This window comes from Sus scrofa, chromosome 17 (genome assembly GCF_054392235.1).
Source record: "Sus scrofa isolate SSC_HxYL_T2T_F1_AM1 chromosome 17, Sscrofa_HxYL_maternal_Yorkshire_Landrace_v2.0, whole genome shotgun sequence".
Lineage (NCBI taxonomy): Eukaryota > Metazoa > Chordata > Mammalia > Artiodactyla > Suidae > Sus > Sus scrofa.
The window spans coordinates 20,217,010-20,244,729 of NC_139399.1; the positions used below are offsets into that span (position 1 = coordinate 20,217,010).

General features: G+C 38.9%; 1 protein-coding gene and 1 long non-coding RNA gene across 13 annotated transcripts in view; both read left to right on the plus strand.

Moving 5' to 3' along the window:
* PSD3 (pleckstrin and Sec7 domain containing 3) overlaps positions 1-27,720 on the plus strand; it is a 626,723-nt gene that overhangs the window by 532,452 nt on the left and 66,551 nt on the right. For all 12 annotated transcript variants that reach the window (XM_085004345.1, XM_021077991.2, XM_085004352.1 and 9 more), the window contains 2 exons: positions 4,034-4,227; positions 26,577-26,647. In XM_085004345.1, the coding sequence (XP_084860471.1) occupies positions 4,034-4,227; positions 26,577-26,647 (265 nt within the window). The remainder of the gene's footprint in view (positions 1-4,033; positions 4,228-26,576; positions 26,648-27,720) is intronic.
* Positions 12,610-16,814, plus strand: LOC146395158 (uncharacterized). The gene is made up of 2 exons (XR_014832767.1): positions 12,610-13,362; positions 13,652-16,814. It is a non-coding gene; the product is annotated as an uncharacterized LOC146395158 (long non-coding RNA).

Here is a 27,720-nt window from a genome sequence, read left to right on the forward strand (position 1 = left end):
TGACTACAAGAGGTAGCAGAGGGAACTGGGGGTTCAGAACTGTTGTTTGGTATTGTGGTGGTATCGTGTGGTAGATGAATTATTTATTCCCATGGAACTATACATCTTAAGGAGTACATTTGGTGTATGCACATTTCCTTTTAAAGATTTTTAATTTTTATTATCATTGATTTATAACATTTTGTCAATTTCTGCTGTACAGCAAAGTGACCCAGTCATACATGTATATATACATTCTTTTTCCCACATTATCCTCCATCCTGTTCCATCACAAGTGACTAGACATAGTTCACTGTGCTGTACAACAGGATCTCATTGCTTATCCACTCCAAATGCAATAGTTTGTATCTACTAACCCTAGTTCATCCCACTCTATCCTTCTCCCCCTTGGCAGCCACAGGTATGTTCTCCATGTCCATGAGTTTGTTTCTTTTCTGTAGAATGTTCATTGGTGCCATATATTAGATTGCAGATGTAAGTGATATCATGTGGTATTGGTCTTTCTCTTTATGACTTACTTCACTTAGTATGAGAGTCTCTAGTTCTATCCATGTTGCTGCAAATGGCATTATTTTGGTTTTTTTTATGGCTGAGTGCTATTCCATTGTATATGTGTACCACTTCTTAATCCATTCATCTGTCAATGGACCTTTAGGTTGTTTCTTGAATGGTGCTGCAACTATAATAAAGTACAACTTCACACTGGTCAGAATAGCCATCATTAACAAGTCAACAAATAACAAATGCTGGAGAGGGTGTGGAAAACAGGGTGCCCTTTCTTCTCTGTTGGTGGGAATGTAAATTGGTAAAACCGTTATGGAAAACAGTATGGAGGTACTTCAGAAAACTAAATATAGAACTACCATATGACCCAGCAATCCTACTCCTGGGCATATATCTGTACATTTCTTAAATATCAGCCATGGTGTAGGGAATGCATGATATACTTCAGACTATACCAGATTAATTTGTTTTCAAAATGAACTATATAGCCATTGTGAAGAAGAGTGAGGAAGAAAGGAACTGACCTAAGTAACTCTGGGAAACTATTTTAACTGAATAGTATAAGGTGAAAAACTGTACGCAGACACTGACTGTAGTAGATAACTTAGTTTCTCACATGAGCATGGGCTACTGATTCTGAAACTAGTTTATGTGTTTACTAGGATTGAACAAATAGATAAATATATTTTAGATAGCAAGAGCCAGGTTTCTCACTGTTGAATAAGTACAGATAAGTAAAGAGAAAAGGCTAGGATGAACCACATTATACTGGCTTGGGTTAGAGATACTGGCATGAACTCTTGGAGAGAGAGGGAGGCTGGGTAGCTGATACCTATGCATATCTTCATTTCTTTAGGTGCATATGCTGAGAGGGCCCAGAGGCAGTGAGCACACCTAGCACTTAGATTTGGTTTCTAGATACCATTCTCCAATGAATAGAACTGATCTCCTTGGAGAACTGGTTGTTTCCAGGGATGGAACAAGAAAAGTACAAGATGAGCTTGGAAGTAGCATCTTGTGGTACCTGTAAGAAAGGAAGTACTTACAAAACAAAAAAGGGAAAAGGATGAGGCAGGTTGAAAGGATACAAAAGCCTGCTTGATAGAATTCTAAATGCCCAAAGCTGGAAAAATTTGAACAAATCAAATAATCATACTGTTTGACTATAATCCAAAGAATAAAATGTGTATCCATGTGTCCAGACTTATAGAAGAATTTCAATTTGAAATGGAAGGAATTGGGGGAAAAAAAAATCACCATTGACTTATGACAATATAATTGCTATTGACCAGATTTACAGAGGAATGCTAAAATTAGTAGTCAGAAGTTTATTTTTTTTATTTTATTTTATTTTTTTTTTTGTCTTTTGTCTTTTTGTTGTTGTTGTTGTTGCTATTTCTTGGGCCGCTCCCGCGGCATATGGAGGTTCCCAGGCTAGGGGTCCAATCGGAGCTGTAGCCACTGGCCTACGCCAGAGCCACAGCAACGCGGGATCAGAGCCGCGTCTGCAACCTACACCACAGCTCACAGCAACGCCGGATCGTTAACCCACTGAGAAAGGGCAGGGATCGAACCCACAACCTCATGGTTCCTAGTCGGATTCGTTAACCACTGCGCCACGACGGGAACTCCTTTTTTTTTTTATTATTATTATTTTTTTTTATAGTAGTCAGAAGTTTAAAGAGAAAGAGGATATTTTCATAGTCACAAAATCTCTCCCCCAAGTCATTTACAAAGGAAAAGAGTAACTTGTATAAACATTTGCCAGAAACCACCTTAACAAGTGATCAAGGTGCATCTCACTAATAATAAAACAAGTACCCCTGATCTGGTACACTGAGAGGCTTATCTATCACCCAGGTGTTCTTCCCAAGATAGTGTGACCTTGATCCAAGCATGAGAAGACATGTACCCTACAGAATCACTGACCAGTACTTTTCCAAGTGTCTAGGTTGTGGAGGACAAGGAAAGGCTTAAGAATTGTCAGTGTCTGGAGGTGACTAAGAGATGTGATAGCCAAGTGCACTGTGAGGTCATGGATAGCATCCTGGGGGAAAAAAAAAACAACATTATTTTAAAAAATGGGAGAAATTTTAATAAAATCTGAAATTTACTCCTTGGTATTTTACTCTTCATTTCCTCATTTTGACATTTTTACCACGGTTATATAAGATACTAACCTTGGGGAAACTGGGTGATGAGCGTAAGGGAACTCTATGTACTATCTTTGCAAATCTAAAATTACCTAAAAACAAAACTAAAAGCAAAACATAGATGCCTGAGTCCAGTGTTATTTTTATATCTCACAATTAACTTATCAAATACCATTGAAGAAAATGGGCTATTTTTCTCTGATAACCAAATAAACATTTTTGACAATTGAGTTTGTGGTTTACTTTAAATATATTTTGGCAGTGGTTATTTTGGTTGAAGTTTTAATGAAAAGATTCAATATTCAAAGAAACCAGAAGTGATTTTAGGGCATTAAAAAAGGCGAACTAAGACAAATGCTCTTACTCTGGATATGTGTTTTCTAGCAGTATATCAGAACTTAACTTTTTTTTCTACTCTCCCCTCCCCCAAACCCCTTATTAACTGAATATGACCATTCCTTTTCTTCCTCCTTCATACTTAATGTACATTATAACCTCAGAGTTAAATTTGCCCCCAAAACAGGACTCTGCAATGAGGGGATTTCTTAGTTGGTGATAGGGTGCCCAACACTTTGCTGGTAGTTGGGAAAACAGTAGCTGTAAGATGCCAAAACTTGTGCATGGTGCCATCATCCTAACCCATTAATAGCTTTACCTGAGATTTTTATATTAGAGAGCACCTGATTGACAGATATAGTCCAACATTGTTCACTGGACTTAATCTATAATGATAGGTAGCTATAATATTCTGTATGCTTGACACTATGTTAGGTCATGCAAAAATCAAAATCAAAATTATGATCTCTGTCAAAGAACTTTCCACTTGTTTAAAAGCAGACAGACCTGGAGTTCCCGTTGTGGCGCAGTGGTTAACGAATCCGACTAGGAACCATGAGGTTGCGGGTTCGGTCCCTGCCCTTGCTCAGTGGGTTAACAATCCGGCGTTGCCGTGAGCTGTGGTGTAGGTCGCAGACGTGGCTCGGATCCTGCGTTGCTGTGGCTCTGGCGTAGGCCAGTGGCTACAGCTCCAATTCAACCCCTAGCCTGGGAACCTCCATGTGCCGCGGGAGCGGCCCAAGAAATAGCAACAACAACAACAAAAGACAAAAAAAATAAAAAATAAAAAAAATAAATAAATAAAAGCAGACAGACCTGAAGGCTCTGTGGTGGATGGAAAAGCCAGAGGCTTTAGAGATTTTTAAAGTCATAGCCTTATTGTTTCTTCCAGGTCACTAATACCTGGCACAGGAAACAGTTTGTTGAACCACAGCAGTTCTTACCCTGGTTGTTGTTATCAAGACTGAGACCATTAGGAAAATAGTTTATTACCCCAAATAACTCTGTTCAATTGAATCTTTGTGTTTTTACCCTTTTAGAGATGATGAAGAGAAAAAAAAGTCTCTGTCGGAAGGTACTGATGAGAAGGCTAATGGAACACATCCAAAGACCATCAGCCGTATTGGGAGCACTACCAACCCATTCTTGGACATTCCTCATGACCCAAATGCTGCTGTGTACAAAAGTGGATTCTTGGCTCGAAAAATCCATGCAGATATGGATGGAAAGAAGAGTAAGCATCATTTGTTGACATTTTCTATTTCATTTATTTCATCTTTAAGAGAGGCTCAAAATTTAAAGTGATTTATCTGAAGTGAAGAGATGAAGAAAAATTGTTTATCTAGAGAAGTGTTACTGAAACTTGATAAAATCTGTCACCCTATGTCAGAAATCCATTATGCACCTGACCTTCTCCAAGGAGAATTATAGAACTTCAGAACCAGAAGACTTACAAATTATTCATTTCTAACCTTTTATTCATCAGTGAATAATTTTGAATACCTGCTATGTGCTAGGCATCAAAAGTATAGGTATAGGAGTTCCTGTCATGACTCAGTGGTTAACAAATCTGACTAGGAACCATGAGGTTGCAGGTTCAATCCCTGGCCTCACTCAGTGGGTTAAGGATCTGGCGTTGCCGTGAGCTGTGGTGTAGGTTGCAGACGCAGCTCGGATCCCGCATTGCTGTGGCTCTGGCGTAGGCCAGCAGCTATAGCTCCGATTTGACCCCTAGCCTGGGAACCTCTGTATGCTGTGGGAGCGGGAAAAAAAATATATATAGATATAGATATAGATATATATAGGTATAGGATGGAGAAGTCCCAGTCTTTGTGGAGTTTACATTCTGGTGGTTGAGGGAAAGTTGAGTTCATAATACATAGAATGATACATGTAAGGTGCTTGAGAAAATCAGGGAAGACTAGAATTGAGATTCACGCCATGTGGCGTACTGATCTCTGTGGAAGGTGGACAGGTACAGTATAGGCGAGTGTGATATGCTTAGTAGTGGGAACCTGAAGAAGTCCTCTGTGACAGTTCTGTGAATAGGAGACATGATCATCTACTCATACATGATGTTGGAAGTTTGAGTGGAATGGAGTACATTTCTGTGTTTAGAATAGCTCTTGCAGAGTGTGAAATAGTGATTGTGTACAGTTGAATAGGCCAAAGTAGCTAATATGTGTGCTCAGAATTAGCCTGTACCTCTTGGGTATTTCTACCCACCTACAGACACCGACATGCAGTGCTGGCGTGAACAGTCCTGATGTTTCCATTCGTGCGAGGCACTTTGATCTTAAGGTATTAGTGTATTCTGTTCGGGTACAACAAGAGAAGCTTTGGAATAGGGTAGCTTTGACACTCCACAGGAGTATCCCCACCATGTTTCCTGGGCACCCCTAGCACTCCAGTGATTGCAAGTGACAGTGAGTCTAACAGCTTATGTAAAAAGGACATAGTCACACTTGAGGATTAACAATTGTTTCCAGGACACTTTCTGCATTTCTTTATTTTGAACATCATATTTATTCTTTTTTAATTGAAGTGTAGTTACTTTACAGTATTATTTTCATCTCAGATGTACAACAGTGATTTAAAACTTTTCTATATTATACTCTGTTTATAGTTATTACAACATATTGGCTGTAATTCCCTGTGCTGTACAATATATTCTTGTAGTTTATCTATTTTATATGTAGTAGTTTGTACCTCTTAATCTCCTACCCTTATCTTTCCCCTCCCCACTGATAAATACTAGTTTGTTCTCTATTTCTGGGAGTCTTTTTCTTTTGTTGTTGTTATATTCATGATTCATTTTGTTCTTTAAATTCAACATATAAATGATGAAATACAGTTCTTGTCTTTATCTGACATTTCACTAGGCATAATACACTTCAGGTCCATGCATGTTGTTGCAGATGACATTATTTCATTCCTTTTTGTGCTAATATCCCATTGTATTTATGTACCACATCTTCTTTATCCACTTATCTGTCAATGGACATTTAGGTCTCTTCCATATCTTGGCTGAGAAGACAGCCAATCACCTTAAGGGAGTTCTTTCATAAGTAACTTCTTGCTTTTCCCTTGCTGCTTTAGTATTATATCTTTATCTTTAATTGTTGCTATTTTAATTACATTGTGTTGGTGTGGTCCTCTTTGATCCTGTTTCGGACTCTGTAGTTTCTCAACCAATATGTCTGTTTCCTTTCCCAGGTTAGGGAAGTTTTCAGCTATTATGTCTTCAAATATGTTTTTAGCTCCTTTCTCTCTCTCTCTTCTCCTTTTGGGATCCTTATAATAGGAATATTAATGCACTTAATGTTGTCCTAGAGGTCTCCTAAATTGTCCTCATTTCTTTTCATTCTTTGTTTTTTTCTGTTCAGTAGCAGTGATTTCCACTACTCTGTCTACCAGGTCACGGATCTTTCCTCTGTATCCTTTAATCTACTGCTGATTCCTTCTAGTGTATTTTTTATTTCATTTATTTTGTTCCTATTCTCTACTTGGTTGTTCTTTATATTTTCTATTTCTTGATTAAAAACACCTAATTTCTCACTCTGTTCATCCATTCTTCTCCTGAGTTTTTTGATCATTTTTATGATCATTACTTTGAACTTTCTCAGATAGCTTGCCTGTCTTCAGTTAGTTCTTCTGGGGTTTTTATCTTGTTCTTTTGTTTGAAACATGTTCTTCTGTCACCTCATTTTGCTGAATTTTCTGGGCCTTTTTTGTGTTTGTTTGTTTGTTTGTTTGTTTGTTTTTTCTCTGTGTATGTGCTAGGTTGGTTGTTTTCTGACCTTGGAGGAGTCCCCTTTTGCAGGAGACATCCAGAGCTTCTCCAGGTTCAGCCTGCTGATAACATCTGCTTTGTCCATGTTCTCCTGGGCCACCTTTGAGGATTATTGGAGAGAAATCCCCCACTGGATGCTCCTATCCCTTAGCAGTCCCCTGAGTAAGAGGATAAGCTCAAAGCCTTCACAGGCTCCTTGTCCCAGGCTAGAAGTTTTCTTGGCAATCACATTCCTTTAAAATCCTTAGTTACCTCCATTGAGAACTTCTGGTTGATTTGAGCAGTTTTAAGTGTCATAGGGCTTTTTTATTTTTAGTAACTTAAGAAGTTCTGCCAGTTACCTGCCTCGGAACCAAGTAAGATGAGGTACCTGGGCCCAGGCTCTGGGTTTTACTCCTGCTGGCTGCTTTGTCACTGAGGGCTTCTTCATGTCTGCCTTGTAGAGAGGGGTTTGGGGAGGAGTCTTGAAGTTTCTTTTATTCCTTCTTTAATTCCTCAGGCTCTTCCTGGATTTTCTCATTCCAGTTTTTCATGATTTTTAAAATCACATTAGTTTGGGTCAATAATTCAACTTTTTCAGTATAGGAAAGTGCATAATTTCTAGTGATAATTTACTTACACTAAAAACTTACCAATTTAAAGTGCATAGTTTGAGTTCTGAAAAAGGTATATAGTTGTGCAGCTGCCATCACAGTCAATGTATATAACTTTCCCATTACTTGAAAAAGTTCCATTGTACTTTCTGCAGTTAATTCCTTCCACCTTTGGTCCCAGCCATGGCAGCCACTTAACTGTTCTGGGCACAGTGCTTCTCCTTTTCTGTAATTTAGTAAGTGGAGTCACACATCTTGTTTTGTGCCTGGCTTCTTTTCACTTAGCAGTGTTCTTTGCAGATTCATCTGTATTGTGTGCTGTGTGAATTCATAGTTTGTCTTCTTTTACTGCTGATACTATATTCCTTCCATTGTGTGGATACCCCACAATTTACATGTTCACCAGCTGGGCATTTGGGTTGCTTTTGGGTTTTGACTATTATAAATAAGCCTGCTTTGGATATTCTCAACCAAGTCTTTATATGTACATATTTTTCCATGTATTTTCAGAAGGTACCTAAAAGTAAGGGAATGAGCTTGCTAGGATGTGTGCTAAATATATGTTTAACTTTATAAGAAACTTCCAAACTGTTTTCCAAAGTGTCTAACATTTTGCAATCCTGCCACCTGTACATGTTATAGACTCATGATAAACTGATCCCTTTATCATGAATTGACCCTTCTCATCGCTGATCACATTCCTTATTTTGAAATCTACTTTGTCTAATACTAAGATAGTGACACTAGCTTTCTTTTCAGTTTTTGCATAATATACAGAATTTTTTTCTAGCTTTTTCATCTTATTCCATAATCTTGTCTTTAAAATTATCTTATACTGGTGGGTCTTTCTTTTTATGCAACTGACAGTCTTTTAATTGGAGGGTTTATACCATTTACATTTATAGTAATTACTGATATAATTGACTTTAATTCTGCTGTCTTGCTATTGTATTTCTACTTATTCTTTTTTTTTCTGCCTGAACAATTTCTTTCATTATGTCGTATACTAAGTAAACTACTGGTGAGAAATATTCTCATATTTTATTGGTTTTTTTTTAAAGATTGTTCTGCACCTTAATTTTAGGAGTTTATGTTCACTTATGTGCAGTTCCTTGGCAGTATTTTCTTTTTGTTCAGTTTTAAAATATTTTTCCATTGTTTTCTACCCTGTTAGTTTCACACAGACAATCTGCTATCATTTTTGTTCCTCTGTATCTATTGCGTTTTTCTTCCTTTTATCTGCTCTCAAGATTTTTCTCTTTCCCTTTGATTTTCAGCAGTTTTTACAGCACCTTACTGTGATTCTCTTCATGGTTTTTTTTTGCTTGTTTGTTTGTTTAGTGGTTTTTGAAGTTCTCGGATTCATCAGTTTTTATTTTTCAGCCATTATTTTTATAGCACCCAGCCCTCTTTCTGGGACTCCAGTTTCCTATAGCTAGATCCTATTATACAAAAGATTCGTTGAGGCTGTGCTTAATTTTTTTCTGACCCTTTTTTTTGTTTTTTCAGTACTTTAATAATTTTTATTGCTATGTGTTCAAGTTTACTACAGTGTTTTTATTCCATATATAGTATTTTATGTTAGAAATTGCAATGTGAAATTTTATATTCTCCATTTCTCTCCTTATCAAGTTGGTATCTTTCTCAATATCCTTGAGTTTATCTCTGTCATTTACAGTAGCTCTTTTAAGGTCTTTCTCTTTGAATCCCTTCCTCCCTGTTTTTTTCTGGGACTGTTACATTGTTTGCATTGTACTTTTTATTTGCATGGGAGCCATTGTGACTCTTGGGGGTGGATTTGGTTTTATTCTTTTAAAGAATGTTGGACTTTATCCTGTTAACCATATCAGTAACTTGCAGACTAGCTGACCCTTTTAGAGGCTGCCTTTATCCTTTGTCCTGGTGGATCCAGAGAAGTCTTTATTCTAGGACTTATTTATCTCTGTTACTAAAGCATTATTACTGTTCTCTAGATTCTGTTCAGTGTCTGGTGTTAAAGAAGTCTTTCCACTGTCTGATGAGAAGGCAAACTATTCTTAGCCCCATGTGAGCTCCTAAATTATTCATTCCACAACTTTTGTCCAATGCACCAGATCATTTCATTTCACGTGTACTCAGGTCAATGCTCTAGCCTTCACCTGGGGGTTCCTCTGCAGATCTTAAGAGCTCTCTCTTTGTGCAGCTGTTCTCTGTTTTATTATGTTCCACAATTCTGGCTACTTTAGCTTCACTCAACTCCCTCTTTAGTGCCTCACCTCAGCTCCCTTCCCTGCTAGGTCTTAACTTCCTTCATACAGTAATCTGGGCTTATCTTATTTGTCCCTTCTCTTTGGAATCACAGTCCAAAGCTGCCTATTGTACAGTATCTGAAAACTTCTGTTTTATATGCATATTGCCCTGTTTTCTAATTGTTATGATTGGGGGGCAGTTTCTGGAGCAATATCTTTAATAGCATAACTAGAACTAAACTGATTACTGATCCCCTTCTGTTAAGAAATTCCACTCTAGTTGCCTCAGACCTCAAGACCTCGTATTTACTGAACTATGAGAATGATAAGGAACTCTAGGTACTTGAGCACAGTCACACTCTGTAGATGTATATTTGGAGCCCCAGGACAGGATCTGTCTTCTTCCCAGCTAATCTTTTCTATGCGCCCCATCCCCTTCCTTGGACTTCTGTTGCACTGGTTTATCTCGGGTAGGTGGCTACTGCTTCTTAGAAATGCACCGCTGCCCAACCCACTTATGAATGCATTCTTCTGTTTTGAGAGGTGGTCACCATGAGCAAATTTGAAATATGTTTTATATTACTCATGTCAAATGTGCTTTTCATTATATCATTTTTCATTTCTAATACATTAAAAAACAAAAACAACAGTGGAGCTTTCCCAGAGTAGGAGGTCCAGATAACTATTGAGATCTGCATAATGATACATTTGGGGCATGTCATTCTGCTGAGTCTGTAGACTTTCATTTGGATTCATCATGTTCAGTACAGCTAGGGCTGCACTGCATTTGCACATACATGTAAACATGGGCAGGTGCTCTCATGACAGATAGTACTAAAAATTTTTCATAGGTGAAGATTTGGGCCAGAGCTCCATGGAAAGATTAAAACCCTGAGTAACTTACCTTTAATGGACCACTTATCCAACTCAAGATTTGTATCTTTCATTTTAAAAATTAACTCTAAGGACTAAATTTGTCTGATTGTGTCCCTAACTCCTCAGATAAAATGTTTTTTTAAAACTTAGAGATTTTCTTTGCTCTTGTTTATTTATCCTTTTAAAGGTATACTCGGCTTTCAGAAATTTTACTTCCAGGAGACAAATCATGATTAAAAGCAAATGTTCTATCTCTCATATAAGTATTATGTATTTACCAGACCCATTAAATATGATGTCAAGAGAAAGCTTTGAACAGTCAAATTTGGAAAACAAAATGTATCCTTTAGATTTTGTCAGGTAGAATGAAAAACAAGATTCAACATAAACTCTTGGTTTTATTAACCTGATATGAGATATTTGTGGAAATCAAGAAAATGAGTGGAAACAAGGTATTCAAATTATGAATACTTTAAATGATGATGAATAATTAAGCGATTACTCAATATTAGAGCTTTTTCCTAAGTACTTCACGCATTATTTCATTTAATCTTCACTCTTTGAAGCAGGTACTGTTAATATTATCCCCATTTTACTGGGGAAGAAATTCATCTTAAATATATCAGCAAAGGCTCTAATATCGTATAATCACAGGACATCTGGTGGGACTAAAATCCGATTATTCCAAACTAATTGTAGCACACTCTTGAAAGTAGTGCCTATGAGAAAATATGCTTAGAAAACATTTAAGTTCTACGTTTTTGCGTGATCAGCACAGCATCATAATGCAGTCTGTATTTAGATTAAGACTGGAAGTCTCAATCTAGGGCTAGCAAGGCCTGAACATTTCTTTTCTTGGCCAACACAGCACTTTTCTGTAAATTGAATTACATGCATTTAGTTAGGTATTTTCTGGCTGACCATAGTTTCCACAACTCCTATATTGTCATACTCCTCACACAATAATTGCTCCTTGTTCTGGCTTCAGTACAGTAGCCAGAGGGTGTGACCCGCCTCTCCCCACCCCTGCTTCCCATTTAGACTGACATAACCCACGGGAGATGGGGGCAGACAGATGGACAAGCCCATGCATAGTGTGTATGTGTACCTTATGGTATCACTGTGGCAAGAAAAGAAGTGCTTGCCTAGTTTTTATTACCACAGCCTACATAAGCTGAGGTGCGAGAAATGAATTTCTTCCTACATGAATTAAACAGTGTCAGTTGCCTAACACTATATATGTACAAAGGCTTATATTAAATGAAGCCTCACTTCTCTGAGGAGCATATAGTTAGGTGTACCGTAAAGAGAGTAATTACAATCTAGAATCTACAGTGCAAAATTTTAATACATATATTTTTAAGGTAAGATACCACATAAAATGTTCAGATTGAGTGGAAGTGCAGTTGGGACCATGCTGACATTCTCCCAGATAACAAGAGATCCAAAGGACAGTGGGATGGAAAGGAGGGCCCAGACGCAGCAGGGTTCAGTGTTTGTGGTATCTCAGTTATACAGTATAGAGGTGACTTAGATCATCAAGGACAGCAGAAATGTTTCAGAAAAAAGGTGCTGAGGGTATGTGGGTGGGTGTGGTGTGTTAATGTGTGATGTGTGCACACACATGTGGTATGTCACTAGTGTCTGTGGGGGTATGTGGTGTGTGTGGAGGAGGTGAGGTGGATGTGGGATGTGTGTGTGCTTGTGGTGTGTGGGTGTGTTGGGTGGAGGATGTGAGGTACATGTGTGAGGGGTGTATGGTATGTGGGGGCTGTGATATGTTCTGCACATCAGCACAACCTGAAAAATCAGTTTCAGGTGGGTTAAATAAAAATTTAAGAGACAAAATCTAAAATTTTTAGTTGAAAATGTGAGCCAACATCTTAAAGACCTTTGGGTAGAGAAGGATTTCTTAAGGTTTAGAAAAACAAAAACAGTAAAAGGGTATGATTACATTAATAGTAAAGACATCTTATATTAAAATTCTCTTTTTAAAAGTTAAAAATACAAGCCACAGATTGGAAGAAGATACTTTAGAGCATATTATATTACTCATAAAGGATTAATATACCCCCAAATATATATATAAAGAAATCTTTAATTAGGAAAGACAACCCAGAAGAAAAACGGGAAGTAATTAGAACAGCCCATTCACTGAAAAAGAAATTGTGGTGATCAATAAATATATGGAGAGATACTCAAACTCACCGGTAATCAAGAATATTCAGATTAAACACACAATGAGATATCATTTCACATAGGTCACATTGGCCAGACTTTGAAAGCGTGATAATAGCAAATGCCAGCAGGGATTTTGGAGCAGCGGGCACTCTCCACCCCGTGAATGTGGCATGGTGTGTGGCCACTCCAGGGGACAGCTGGCAGTAATCGATGAAGTTGGAAAAGCTTACGTGAGCATCTCAGTTAATCCGGTCCTGTGTGCACATCCACCGACATTCTTGGCATTTTACAAAAGGGGGAATGTTCATAGCAGCATTAAGAGATAATAAGAGATCAGATGGGGTTCTTATATTCATATAATACAAAACTATGTAACGGTGAAAAGCAAGGAACTATAGTTAGAATTTTTAACACGTATGACTCTCATAAAAGGTATTGTCGAATGAAAAAACAGCAACTTGCAGAAGAAGGTGCACATAAGGTAACATCCTAAATTATGAAGCATGGTTTTTAATAGGAATACATGCACATTTAGAATCAGTAAATGTGTGGGAATTCCCACTGTGGCTCAGCGGGTACAAACCTGACTAGTATCCATGAGGATACAGGTTCGATCCCTGACCTCACTCATTGCCGTGAGCTGTGGTGTAGGTCGCAGAAGTGTCTTGGATCTAACATTGCTGTGGTGTAGATCTGCAGTTCCGATTTGGCCCCTAGCCTGGGAACTTCCATATGCTGCAGGTGCAGCCCTGAAAAAAAAAAAAAAAATAGAATCAGTAAATGTGGAATAGTGGTCACTTCTGGCAGAGGAAGAACATTCAGTCAGTAAGGAGTTCCCAGCAATTCAACTTTATTGATAATTTTTAAAAATTAGGTACATGTATGTTTACTGCATTGCTCTTATAACCTCCTGATCTCTTAATGTTTCATCATTTTTTTTTTTTTTTTTTTTTTGCTCTTTAGGGCCACATCTTGGGCATATGGAAGTTCCCAGGCTAGGGGTCTAATTGGAGCTACAGCTGCCAGCCTACGCCACAGCCACAGCAACATAGCATCTAAGCTAATGTACACCACAGCTCATGCAACACCGGATACTTAACCCACTGAGTGAGGCCAGGGATCGAACCCACAGCCTCATGGTTGTTAGTCGGATTTGTTTCCACTGAGCCACAACAGGAACTCCCATCATAAAAGTTTTGAAACTTGATAGAACACCTGATTGCATGGGAAATTTACAAAGAGTTGAGGACATGTTCCTTCAAATCTATCCAAGAAAAATAACAAGTATAAAACCCCAAACCCCCAAATAAGTATTCACCAGTATAATATTTTAAAGCTTCACCACAATAATACAATTTTGTTTGTTTGTTACATTTGGAAATATAGAAGATTTCATTATAGTTACACAGTGGAATATGTAAATATTGTCCACCTTGACTCTGTAAACGTACAGATGAAAGGACTGGGGTGTCAAAGTGGAGAGGAGAGGCTGAGGAGAACAGGGAGAGAGCGGTCCTGCTGCTTGAGGGAGGAAGTCGGGAAAGCAGAAAGTAATGTTGCTAACAAGCTCTTAAAATACGGAGACAGCCGATAAAGATGCAAATAAAAAGGCACACAAATGTCCTGGGCAGATGGAATGGAACAGCCACACTTGCGAGATCCTCATCTCTCACAGCAGAAAGTCAGTAGAGAAGTGTACAGTCTACTCTTTCAGCATATCTTTTAGGGATACGATGCAAATTAACTACCCTGAGAAGCAGTGCAAATGCTTAAATATGGTTTCTTTTGGAAAATGGGACTGGAGGAGTTGGGAAGAAGTGAAAAAAAGAGGCTAATTGTGTAGCCATAGCACTTTAATAATTCAGAAATATTTTAATCACATTTCCAGTTTAGATTCTTCAGTGATTTTTATCCTTTTGAGGTTTGTTTCTAATTTGAAATATTGACATCTGAATTGTTTTTTAAAGGTGTGAAAGCCATAACTGGTTCATATTTTCCATCTCGTTTTAAAGGCTTTGGATGGAAGGAGCATCGCATAGTGTCTTGAGAAGGTTGGGGGTTCACTCACTTTAGAGGGGTCTACACGAGTGCCTATCAGTGAAAGTTTGGAAAATTCAGTCCCACATGTCAAATTTGAGAGAGTCGGTGTTATTGTGAGTCACACATACTGAAAATAGAGTTTATAATGGCAATGCAGGCAGAATTCTTTGCTATTGTATAACATTGGGAACAGCGACACTATAATTAAGAGATAATAAAAGTGGAATATTTTTTCCCCAGAAGACAGTGTCTCCTCCTGTTAGAGAAAGACTCTTTAAGGGGAGACAAAGCAAAGCAATTATTTTAAATCTAGGCTAAGGTCCCCCCACAGCCCTTGCCACTTTGCTGTTCTGTGGCAGCAAGAGTGTCAAGGAGTCCCTTTGATGGGAGGACAGAGAGCAGTACCAAGAAGGCAGCCAAGTGAGTTCTCAAGAAGTCTGTGGCAGCCCAGCTCTGGTGGCGTTTTGTTTCTGAAGAGAAGTGCCTCCTCACAATTCTACATTTAGACTTGAATAAGTTTTAAGTTCCATTTTGATGGCTCATGTCTTTCATTTAAAATCCACCCTTTCCTGCAGTAAAGTTGATTAAAAGAGGCCACCCACCATTCTCCTCAGAAGCAGTACTTTTGACAAGGGCTGTAGAAGAAAAACTGTAATCTCTCAGCACCAAAAAATCTGTTCAGAACCTGCATTTCTTTCTGAAAGAGGAATGCACAGTTTTCACTACATCTGATTTTTAGAAATTATTCTGTTTGTACTGTTGCCCTGTTATGTTTATGTTTTCAGTGTCATTAACATTTAGGAGAAAGAAGGAAATGATCTTGATGTCTCTGTCATATTTATTTATTGCAGTATTTCAAATGCTTCAGTAATCTGATGAAAATTTGAAGTTACAACTGCAGTACTAGTTTCCTAAAGTAAATAATTATGGTGATAGAGATTTATGTACACATACACAGATGTTATCACTGGACAGTACAGAATTAAGAATTTGAGCTTTGAAAGTAGATAGGTCGTAGATTCATTTTAAAAATTCTTTGGAGCACCAGTTGTGTGCCCATCCACTAACCTTTGTGGGGAATAAGGTAAGGAAGGGGATATACCTGAGTAGGTGCCATTCAGTTGAGAGCTGAATTACAGAAGGAAGTTCATAAAATCTTTGGACACAGAGTATTCTGGTGAGAGAACAGGTGATGTCAAAGTCTTGAGGTGAGACTGGCCACGTGTTAAGGTGCTTAGCACAGCACCTGGCACATAGAAAGAACCTAATTGTTATTTAGGGACTTAATTGTTATTTTGGTACAGAATATTGCTATCATCATCATCACCATTGCCACCTTGGAAACAGGTGAATGGCCAACAGAGCAAAACAGTGTCACTCTTTGCAGTCATTTTTAAAATGACAATGATATATATGTAGAGGGGTTTAAAGAAACAAGTGTACTATCCCAATTTTGTGGTAAATGGATGTATAGAAAAATAATTAGGAAATGCTGTCTCTGGTGGTTGGAATTGGTGATTTCATATTTTTTTAGTGTGTTTGGTTTTTTTCTGTTACTTTATTTTTAATTTACTTTTTTAAAATGTTTGCCATTGACACTGTACAAGTATAACATAGTATCAGGGAAAATCAATGTTTTATGTTAAACATTTGTTATTTAAAAAATAACTTTAGGAGTTCCTGCTGTGGTTCAGTGGGTTAAGAATCTGGCTAGTATCCATGAGGATATGGGTTCAATCCATGGTCTCACCCAGTCAGTTAAGGATCTGGTGTTGCCATGAGCTGTGGTGTAGGTTACAGACGTGGTTCAGTTCCTGTGTTGCTGTGGCTGCGGCTGTGACCGGCATCTGCAGCTTCAATTCGACCCCTAGTCTAGGAACTTCCATATGCCGCAGTTTGTCCCTTAAGAGAAAATATATAGATATATGTAATGTTATGTATTAATATACAACATTAATACAGTAGACTACTTAAAAGACCTAATGAAATGTAATTGTGTCTAAAAATATAGTAAAATGTTTGCAAAATAATGACAAATGGAAAAAGGTATAATAAACACTTACCAAATCATGATAACCAATAAAAAATAGTGACTGCTAAGTAATAAAAATTTAATAAAATAAATTAAAAGCTATAAATGGCTTTATTAAACAGTTGGGAAACTGGGTGGCAACCCTCCTTGCAGGAGAGAGGAGCTCGGAGGAGCTATACAGAGTGGAAGGTCTCACAGTCAGAAGAGGAGAGAGAAGAGAAGGGCCGTTACTGCATCTTCCTCTGAGGATGGAATGACCTGGGCAGCAGATCTCATCCTTGGTGCTGACAGGAAACCTTCAGATTAAAGGGTTAAGACCACATTGTGGGGGGTGGAGGGGGGCAGGGAGGTGGTTGTGCTGCAGTGAGGTTAGGTATTAAGTCTTGATCTGGTGACGTGGGCTTAGCACAAGTGACTACATTTGCGGCCTGTTGCCACTTTTTAAGATGACTTATAATAAGATCCCTCCCTTTTAAAAATTTGCTTAATGGCTCTTGTGGGACTGTTCTTCCCATAAATAAATTAGAGTAGTTGACAAATGTTTCACATTGGATTGACAGCCCTTAGTAATTTGCATAAAGTCTGCTTGTCGCAGGACTCTCAGGAATGCAGTCCTAGTTGCCTTGTGTAGGAAGGTGGGAAGTGGGAAGCTCCTCAGAGCAAGGAAGTCTAAACAAGCGAAAGACATTGGGCTGACAGGGACATGCCAAGGGTTAAGCCCCTGGTGGCATCACTTCAGGCACAGTCTGTGGCAGGGGGCTGTTCGCTGGGAGTCTCTCTTGAAGCTCCCAAGTTTGGGGAAGACAGTCAGACTGCTGTCACCTTCCCTGTGTGTGGACTCTGTCTGCAGGCTGCTTGTCCTTGCCACCAGGAGTCATTTCTATTGACCTGCAGTAGCTTTTGCCCAAGGGCATTTAAAGGTGCCATGGATCTTAGACTATTTTGCAATTACAATAGCCTGTTTGAATTCTACTTGTAGAAATGCATGCTCAGCAGAGCCTTTCACTCTGAAGTTTCTTAGTCATAAGGTGCTTGTAAAGTTGAAGAAACCTCGTTTGGAGTCACTTAATGAGCCTGCTTGTCTGATTCTGCAGTTACGGCACTTCTCAGATAGATTGTAGTAATTTACCCTTACATTTTATTTTAGTACATTGCTCTCTATAAGTTTTATAATGAGTTCTGTAAATTGTGCAAGAAATTATGAAAAAACATTAGTATATTTTTCCTGGAGTTCAGTGGTCATACCTTTCACATATAATGAAGTTATTGAACTTCAGTATAACATTTTGCTATTGTCCAACTTTTTAAGATGGTTATTAAAAATAGCAAGTATTCTAGCATCATCCTTCAGTATATAAGAATTATAAGCATGGTGCCTAAAGTTAATAACACTATATTACATATTTGAAAGTTGCTAAGAAGGTAAATCTTAAAAGTCCTTATCCCAAGAAAAAAAATTTCAGCAATATGTAGTGATAGGTTTTCAGTGGACTTGTAGTGGTGATCATTTTGCAATGTGGACAAATATTGAATCATTCATTATGTTGTACACTTGGAACTAACATAATGTTATGTATCAATTATATGTCAGTTTTTATTATTTATTTATTTGTTTATTTTTGTCTTTTGGGGCCACACCCACAGTATATGGAGGTTCCCAGGCTAAGGATCAAATTGGAGCTATAGCCACCAGCCTATGCCACAACCACAGCAACACCAGATCTGAGCCGTGTCTGTGTCTGACACTACAGATCACAGCAACGCCAGATTCTTGACACACGGAGCAAAGCCAGAGATCGAAACTGCATCCTCATGGATACTAGTCAGATTTGTTTTCTCTGAGCCATGATGGGAACTCCTGTCAGTTTTTAAAGAATTATGGCACAGTGCTTCCTGGAATGTTAAGGTCCCTTTCCACAGATGTCCCTTCTTTAATTATTAATTGAAAATCCATGGTAATTTGTCAAGCTGTGTTTGTTCCTTATGAGCCTGGGCCTTACTGATGTCTTATTTCCATTTCTAGCATCATCTTATTGAAATAATCTATATCAAAATTTTATCCTGCCCCCTCTTCACTCTTTAAGCAACCTGAGTTTTCTAATACATGTCACCTAAGTGATGGAGACAAGACTTTTTAAAAAAATTGTCTTTAATATCTTATAAGCTGTATCATCTACATGGTTATTTAGGACATCCGAGTCTTACTTTGTGGAGTTCTCCATCTGCTCTTTGGACACAGCATCAAATCAAAGTACTTGCTTGGAGGTTCCGTTCTAGCATAGGGAAGCTCAGTAACAAATAGGTGGTATTGCAGGCGACTGTTACGTGATCCAGAGGAAAATAAAGCCAGGGTGTGGAGAGAGGGAAGAAAGTGGTGGAGGTCCTGGAGGAGGTGACAGCTGAGCTGAGGCCTAATGGAAGCAAAGGGGCAAGTCAGGCTGGTCTTTGGGGAAGGAGCAGCCGAAGAAGATGAGATGCAGTTATGTGTCAGAATTCTAAAATAATTTACACGGCTCTTGAACTTGTTTTTCCTGAAAAAATAACGATCCATCCTGAGCCACGTTCGTGTCTCTCACTGCCACACACCTTTCGTGTAATTGCTGGCTCTTGGTGCTCTGTCCTTGTAACCTGCCCTCTTCTCCACCCCCAGCACAAGTCCTTCAAATCCTTCTTGCGTGTCCAGCAATGGCTCCTAGTGAGACCATTTCCTGGCAAGTAGAGAAAAAGATTTGTCTATAAGTTGGGTTTGTACATTCTTAGAGCTTATTACTTGGGTATGAACCAGAGGCAACAACTGTGTTCATGGATGCGAGGCACTCCACTTTCCCTGATTAAATTAAGGGTGAAAGGTCACCCCCTTTCTATTAAAAATTCATCAGTAATGTCTGGGGCAAGGGGGTTCCTTTCAAAATATTGACTTTAACAAAGAAAAATTTCTGAATACATGAATGATATTTAAAAGGTGGGTCTTTGTGTTTTAGCATGGACATTGGGTGCATTTTCTTTTAGCAGGTAGTATCCCTAACTGAATAAAAAATATACTTTTAAAAGATTCATATTTTTCACTCACCTAAAATTTTCAGAATAACCCTATGAAGTGGATACCTTTTTATTATTATTTTCTAGAGAACGTAAGTGAAGCATGGAGAGGCCAAGTGACTTGCACAGGGTCACTCAGGGGAAACCACAATTTCACACCAGGTCCTCTGTGTGAAAAATACTAAGTTGGGTTTTGTCCAGGGGTCATCTTGATAAAGGACAAGGGTGATCTGTGTTACGAGACTTCCATATTTGAGGTCCATGTTTAGATTCAGTGTCTTAGTCCAAATATCTTGTAGAGAAGGTAGAGGACAAAAGAAAAACCCCCCTTTTTTCCCTTCAAAGTCCTGCAACTAAATCCTCATTTAAAACCTTCTCTAACTTCTAAATCCTACTCCTAAGTAATATCAGTGACTTCCTCCACTCTTTACCTACTTGAAACCCCCATTGTGATTTTTTTTTAGGTTAGTGCTGTGCTACTATTTGGATTCTATAGCTTAATGTTGTAAACTTTTTAGGGTTAGGGTTTGTGTCCTAATAACCTTTATGTGACAACATTGTAAAGTAATTATGGTGTGTGATAGCATCATTTTATAGATTTATAACCAGAGATGCTAGGCAGCTTGTCAAAAATCAGAGAGCTATTTGACATCGGGGTATAAATCAAATCCAAGTTTTCTGGCTCTCATTCCAGAGTACTTTCTGCCCTTCCAGAAAGATCAATTTAGGTTAAGAGTCTTGACTTCTTAAAGGAATAGAACCACATCCAAAGTGAACATCAGCCCACCAGAGACATCTGGTAGCATATTCTTCCAGTTCTCTCTTGCGTTTTTATGTTCTGTTCTCTACCAAGAATTTAAACCTATTTCAGTTATAAATATTTTTCCGGGTAAAACAATAGGTATAGGTTTACTCCTGGTTCCTTTAAGGCTGCCCCAGTTTTCCCTTTTGTAAAATAGAATTGACTGCGTGTAACGGCTCCCAGTCATAAAGAGACTGTAAAGATTAACTGACATTTTAAAAATGTATAAGTTGCCTTAAATGTTTCAAAGATAAATGATTTATAAATATCAGATAGTAATACTACTGTTTTATTTCTACCACTCTGTTATATAAACCTGGGGATAATGAACACTACCAGTCGCTTAATATGGTATGACTTATCTCCCAAAGATAACTTCTGTTATGGCCAACATTGTTTCAAGCAGTAATCTGAGTGTCTGAATTCTCAATTAAGCTTTAATGGTACTTCTTATGGTGATGCGTAAGGATATTTTATCAAAGGAAGTTAGGGATAAAAATCAAGGATTAACCTTTCTCATAATGATTTGTAGCACTGTCCATGAATTTATCTAAATTTTCTGCACACCAGTCACAGAAAGCAAACTCTTCCTCCTGGGGTGTACCTTCAACTGCCTCAGTGATGTGGGACTTAAGAACTTGCTTCCTACCAAGGTAGCAGATCTCTTCATCCTGTAAGAGAGATGCTTTGAGAATTTTGCCCAGGTTTCAGATACCATCACTAGGGAAATAAACGTGAGATGATGTCTTGTGCCTTTTGTAGAGCTCGTGCAGTTGTGTCCCAGTTGTGCTAGAGTAGAAGGGCTTTTGCTGAGCACATCTTTGTTTCCAAGTTCAGCAAGGTATTGGATTTATTTTGGAATGCCCTCGTTGGTATTTCATTGTATTTTAAATGTCTTTCCCCATTAAGATAAGGAAATTGAAGCTGTTTTATTACATGGAACTATCACATCCTCACATTTCCCTTGTTTCCTAGCCTGGCAGGGGCTGCATTGTTAGCCTTTAGGCTATGACTCAAGAATTCTTTCTCATTAGTGTACTGACCTTCTCTACCCTTTGGGGGAAAAATGATACTTGTGTCATTTTCCTGGGACAGTGGAAGAATATTTTTCAAACCAAGAGACAGGAAAGGTTAGTATATTAAGAGAAAAAAATAGGCACTAGCTGTACTGTCTTTGTGTGCTTATTAAGTCTTTCTGATATTAAACTTGAAGAAAAGGAAAAAGTAGATGATCAAGGAACCCAGAATGAGGAGTGGTCAAAAACAGGATGAGATTTTGATGAAAATAGAAAAATTGGAACAGTAAGATCTCAAACACAATCTGTTCCCAGTTTGGTTCAGGAGAAATTAAAATTGAAGAACATAACATGCAAATAAATACCTTTCCATGAAGCTTATACAGTTTGGTGGGTTAAAAAAATATTTTAGAATTTCTCTCATGGCTGAGTGGTTAACTAACCTGACTAGCATCTATGAAGACAGGGGTTCGATCCTGGGTCTCACTCAGTGGGTTAAAGCTCCAGCATTGCCGTGAGCTGTGGTGTAGGTCACAGACATGGCTCAGATCTGGCATTTCTGTGGCTGTGGCTGTGGCCGGTGGCTGCAGCTCCGACTGGTGGCTGCAGCTCTGATTTAGCCCCTAGCCTGGGAACTTCCATATGCTGTGGGTGTAGCCCTAAAAAGACAAATATATGTATATATACATATACGTATATATAACTTTCTGGCATGTATCCAGCATTACTCTTTACTGAATATTTTATTTTCAGAAACACTTTATACCTTCCTTTTTCTGAAAGAAGGAAGGAAGGAATGACTCAGTTAACTCTGAGATATAGAGGCGATGTTCATATTATTTAAGGGCAGATTCAGCATGGAACTGGACCTATCAAGGGACGCTTTGGCAAACAGCCCACACACCCGGGTGCACTTCCTCACGTCATCCTGGCTGCCAGCTGCGGGCTATTTCCTGTCCGTGGTAGGTTAAAACAAGCAACAAAGTCATCAGGCCTCTGTGATTATCCTGTGTTACTTATACACACACACACACACACACACACATACCACATTTCTACAAACAAGTTAAATGCATTTAGCTATTTTTTAAAGATCAGTGGTAATAACGGAAGCCGGAACACTGTTTATTGTACTTTTATATTTCCAAGAAGATGTCTTCAAATGTATAATAAAGATGAGGTCAGAAAATTAATAAGAACTGGTTTATAATATTGAAGATTTAATGATATTTCGCTATCAGTCATATTTAGATCAATTGGCAATTTTCCCTTTGCAGAAATGTGTTTGTGTGTGTGTGTGTGTGTGTGTGTAGAAGCAGCACAGAGGCCTGTTAATTTTTGTTTGTCTCTTATTTTAATTTGAAAATCACCCCTGTATCTCAGAGTTAACCAAGGCTTTGCTGAGTCTGGTTTGACTGGTCTTTTCCCTGCACACAAACCAGAGTGAAGTGGTCAGTACGATGGGGAACCAAGTGCTGCAAGTTAGTGGAGTCTCAGAGTCCACGATGACATGGTCTCAGAGTCTCTAACATGAAGAATATAGGAGTGGCCCCTCACGGAGTTGTGGGCTTTAGATAATACATGCAAGTTTTGGAACAGTGTGCTCAATAATTGTTAGCTGCTGCTGTTTCCACTGCGGTAATTATTATTGCTTAGCCCCCTTTCTCGGCAGCGTGCTGGCGAGCGGCATCTGAGAGGGCAGCGGGGACTGAATCCTGCCTGAGTTCTGAGCTGTGAGGCCTCTGTAGGGACGCCTCTGAAGGCCCCCCTGAGATCAGAGAGCACACGTGATGTGCATTCCGCTCCTGTCCCATCTTTTCCTTCCCTGCCCCAGATGTTCACCTCCCTGCAGTAGCAGGCTGACCGTTGCAAAGGATTGTCACCTGGACAGTTTCCCCTTAATGTACCTTAGAACATGGTTCCGCAACTGAATTGTCTTGTAAGCTTTGCATCCACACAGGAGCCCCTCAGTAGCTTGCTTTAGCTCTCAGAACTCAACTGTAGTGAACAATGGAGACATGAACGTGGAACAGAGGCAGTGAGCTTGTTTGGATCAAGTAAAACCGGTGTTTACAGTGCTCGCCCGGGCTCCGAGCACTGTGATACAGGAATTTAGGTAACACTCTGCCTTCCCCTTTCTCTCCGTTTATCTTCATTGCGCACCTCTCTCCACATTTTGGCCCTTTTCTCTCACGTGGGCGATTTTAACAGCCTCCTTCCTGGTGCTCCTTGTTCTGGTTTCTCTCATCCTGTCCTCAGCTCCTGTCTCCTGTATTCCCTCCAAATGAATTCTACATTACGAAATTTGTGAATAAATTCTTTATAAAAGGAAAGAAAAAAGAACTAGAGAGGCTGGCACCCTTCGGATTTCCAATCAGGAATCTCTCTCGTGCCTCCCACCATGCTCATTATGTAACTGCAGTTACAACTCTTTTCCTGTCTTCTGGACTTAATAATGCGGGTCTAACTCACCCCACAGTTGGCTCTGTGAGGGATACCAGCCCTAGAAGCTGTAGCAACACTGTGTGTGTGTGTGTGTGTGTGTGTGTGTGTGTGTGTGTGTGTGTGTGTGTGTGTGTGTGTGTGTGTGTGTGTGTGTGTGTGTGTGGCTTTTCAGTTGAGGCTGCCTCTTGAGGCTTCTCAGCCTGTTTTCATGCACAGTGGTCCCTTTCTTCCCTGAATTCCATTCTGTACACCTACACTGTCCCATCTGTAAACTTGAAGTAAGAGTATTACCTTATTTTTAGCATCATGGTGTGAGTTAAATGATTGGGTTAAACTCCCAAGTTTTAATTGACCAAAAACCAGATTAAGTCTTCTTCTGTTCATTAGAGAAGTAGAGCTTGGAATACAGGGTTATTGCTAGCTGACTTCACCTTAGTCCCCTACGGTAATTTTAGATCACAGTTCAGTTGGGATCTGTTTCTAGTCGGCTTAGTGTGCAATGATAAAGATGTGTTAGAAGTTTGCGTGAACATGTACATGGATTCATAGATAGGTTTCTACTAGGGAAGCAGAAAAAAGATGTATGGCTCTTTGAAACGAAGGAGTCTCAGGATGCCACTAAACTCGTTTTAGGGCTTTGGTGAAAGTCCTTCAAATCTAGGACCTGCGTTCTTCCTGTAGAAAACAGAGGGGGGAGTTCCTGTCATGGCTCAGCAGTAACGAATCTGACTAGTATCCATGAGGGCGCGGGTTGGATCCCTGGCTCCACTCACTGGGTTAAGGATCCAGCGTTGCTATGAGCTATGGTGTGGGTCCAGAGGCGGCTCAGATCCTGAGTTGCTGTGGCTGTGGTGTAGGCCGGCAGCTGCAGCTCTGATTCAACCCCTAGCCTGGAAACTTCCATATGCTATGGGTGCAGCCCTAAAAAAAAAAAAAAGAAAAGAAAAACAGAAGGGTTTCCCTAAGTTCCTTTCCAGCATTGGTCAGGTATGTAGATTATCCACAGTTTAAAGAGGAGCAGCTGAAGTCCTAAGAGGTTGGGGGCTGGTCAGGAGTTATGGATGAGAGGGGACCTCTGAGTCAGGCACCACCCCATCTCGCCCCTGTCCCACAGTTGCAGCTCCTGCAAGCCAAGGTGCTTCTGTGTGTACGTTCTCTCCTGCACCCAGTCAGAATTTGATGTCTAATGACAACACAAGCCACATTTATTTCATATGGACATATAGAGAATGATCTATGGCTTTCTTTATGATAGCCACTTTTTTTCTTTATGAAAAAGATAATGGTGTACTTTTTTTGATCAGTTATTTTTGAGTACACACTTTTAAACCTTACATGGTGGAAACAGATGGGATGATTTTTTAAATTTCCCCTGGAAACCCGCAGAGCGGATGTTTTGAGTCCGTTTTTTTGCCAGGTGGATATCTCAGTGTGTTATTGGCAGGAGCACCTGTGTCCTGTCAGTGGCTATTCACCTTGTTTCCCAGCCTAAGGATTCTTCGGCCAAAGGAGTTTTAAAGGGTTTGCTTGAGAATAAGCCACCTACTAATTTAATCAGGTGCCCAAGTTAAAGACAGCCTAGAGGCAGCCAAATAGTTGATATAAGTGGCCCTTCCTACATATTTGGATAGACATGTTTCCATAAATGGCATTCAAGTAACAACATTTTCTGGTTTGAGATTTTGATTTTATTAAGTTTAAGAATAAATAATAAACTCTTTTGCTCATCTGTGGTTTTGCTTTAGGACAATTTGTAAAAGTTTATATAAGTCGATGGAGAGATTCTGCTTTATACTGCAGAAGAACATAAATAAAAGAAATATAAGGACGTCTGAAAGAAAATTTGTTTGGAGAATATGTATGAAGGTGCCTGATGTCTGCCTTGTACTGCATTCTTGAGATGAAGGTGACCTGTACTCAGATCACTCATGGTCTGCTGAAAGAGACATTTAGACAAAAAATGATGTTACCGTTTGGCAGGATCTGCAGCAAGGTTACCAGGTTACTGTAGGAGTAGTAAAAAGTGACAGTCTGGTGAATTTGTGGGTGAAAGGCCAAGAGGAGTCCCTTTTATATTCCAAGATTTTTTCGTATGACTCTTAGAAACTTTGACCTTAAAGCTTCTAGTACATGAGCCCTTGGATTAGTGTATATTTCCAATGTGCCTCTTTTGCTCTTTCCAGCCTTTAGCATCTCTCAGAGTGCAAATGGCAGAGCCATGCTTCCTGAGTCACCTGCCTGCTTCCCTCCTCCTGGTTATGGGACCTTGAGCGGATTCCTTCTCTGTGCTTCAGTTTTATAAAAAGGCATGAGTAATGGTACCCACCTCACAGGATTATTGTGAGGATTAAATGAGATATTAGAGCCTGTTACATAGTAGAGCTCAAGAAAATTTTACTCTTCATTGTTCCTAGTTTTGGTAGTTTATAAACCAGGAACATTGAAGCACAATCACCACGTTAACCTTTTGGGTTCTCTTTCCAAATTGCAAACTTCTGTCAAATAAACAATTTCTTTTTTTTTTTTTCCCTTTTCTAGCTCCAAGAGGAAAACGAGGATGGAAAACCTTTTATGCTGTGCTAAAGGGAACAGTCCTTTACTTGCAAAAGGTAAACGTGTATAAATGAAGCCTGCAAAACTTTATGAAGTGATAATTAGACAGGTTTCCCAGAAAATACATAATTTTTATAAAGAAGCCATATCAAATGATTAATTGATGTCTCAAATCTTTTTTAAGTTTTTTTTGTTCTTGGTGAAAATATTGTTTTGGACATTTTATATAACATTTTATAAATATAAATGGTTGTGTGTGTGTGTGTGTAATCATAGGGAATGGATGAGCTGTGTTCTAATTATGTTCATTTAGAATTTTTGAAAACAAGTTATTATATTAGACTTCATATGGTCTATGCAGGTATAGATTGATAGCACTTATTTCAGTGGATATTTATAGTATAGGTTAGTTATAGCCCCTCATTTATTTAGTTATTTAACAACATATCTTCACTTAGTTGTTTATTTATATTCTACCTATATCCAAAAATACATTTTTATTCAAGTCCTGAAGCATTGGTACTGAGCACTGCAAATGTATTCCAGTTACCTGGGTAAGGGTTTGACCAGATCATTTCCTGTCAGGATCCTTCTTTCCAATCCTCAAATCTGGAAATGAGTTTATAGATTTGAGATCAAGTTTATATGTTCTGACCTTTGAAGTGTAGGTGGAGATGGGAGAGTTATGTCTTGACCGGAACGAAGAACAACACCTCCCAGGACCCAGAAGAATTCCAGTTCCCATTGAGAAGGGAAGCTTGGAGGGCTGATAGGAGGCCAGGCGGTAACAACACTGCCCTCAGTGGTGACTTTTTAATTTGTGATTAAAAAAACACATAACATGAGATCAATCCTCAGTAAAATTTTAAGTGCATGCTACAGTGTTATTAACTCTATAAGCTCAGTGTTTTATAGTAGATTGCTAGAAGTCTTCCATCTTGTATGACAAGAAAAACCAATCAATAATAGTTCTCCCGTTTCCCCCTCTCCTCAGCCCCTAGCACCACCATTCTACTTTCCTTTTCTTTGAGTTTCACTCTCTTAGATACTTTATGTAAGCAGCATCAAGCAGTACTTGTCCTTCTGTGACTGGCTGATTTCATTTAACATGATGTCCTCAAGGTTCATC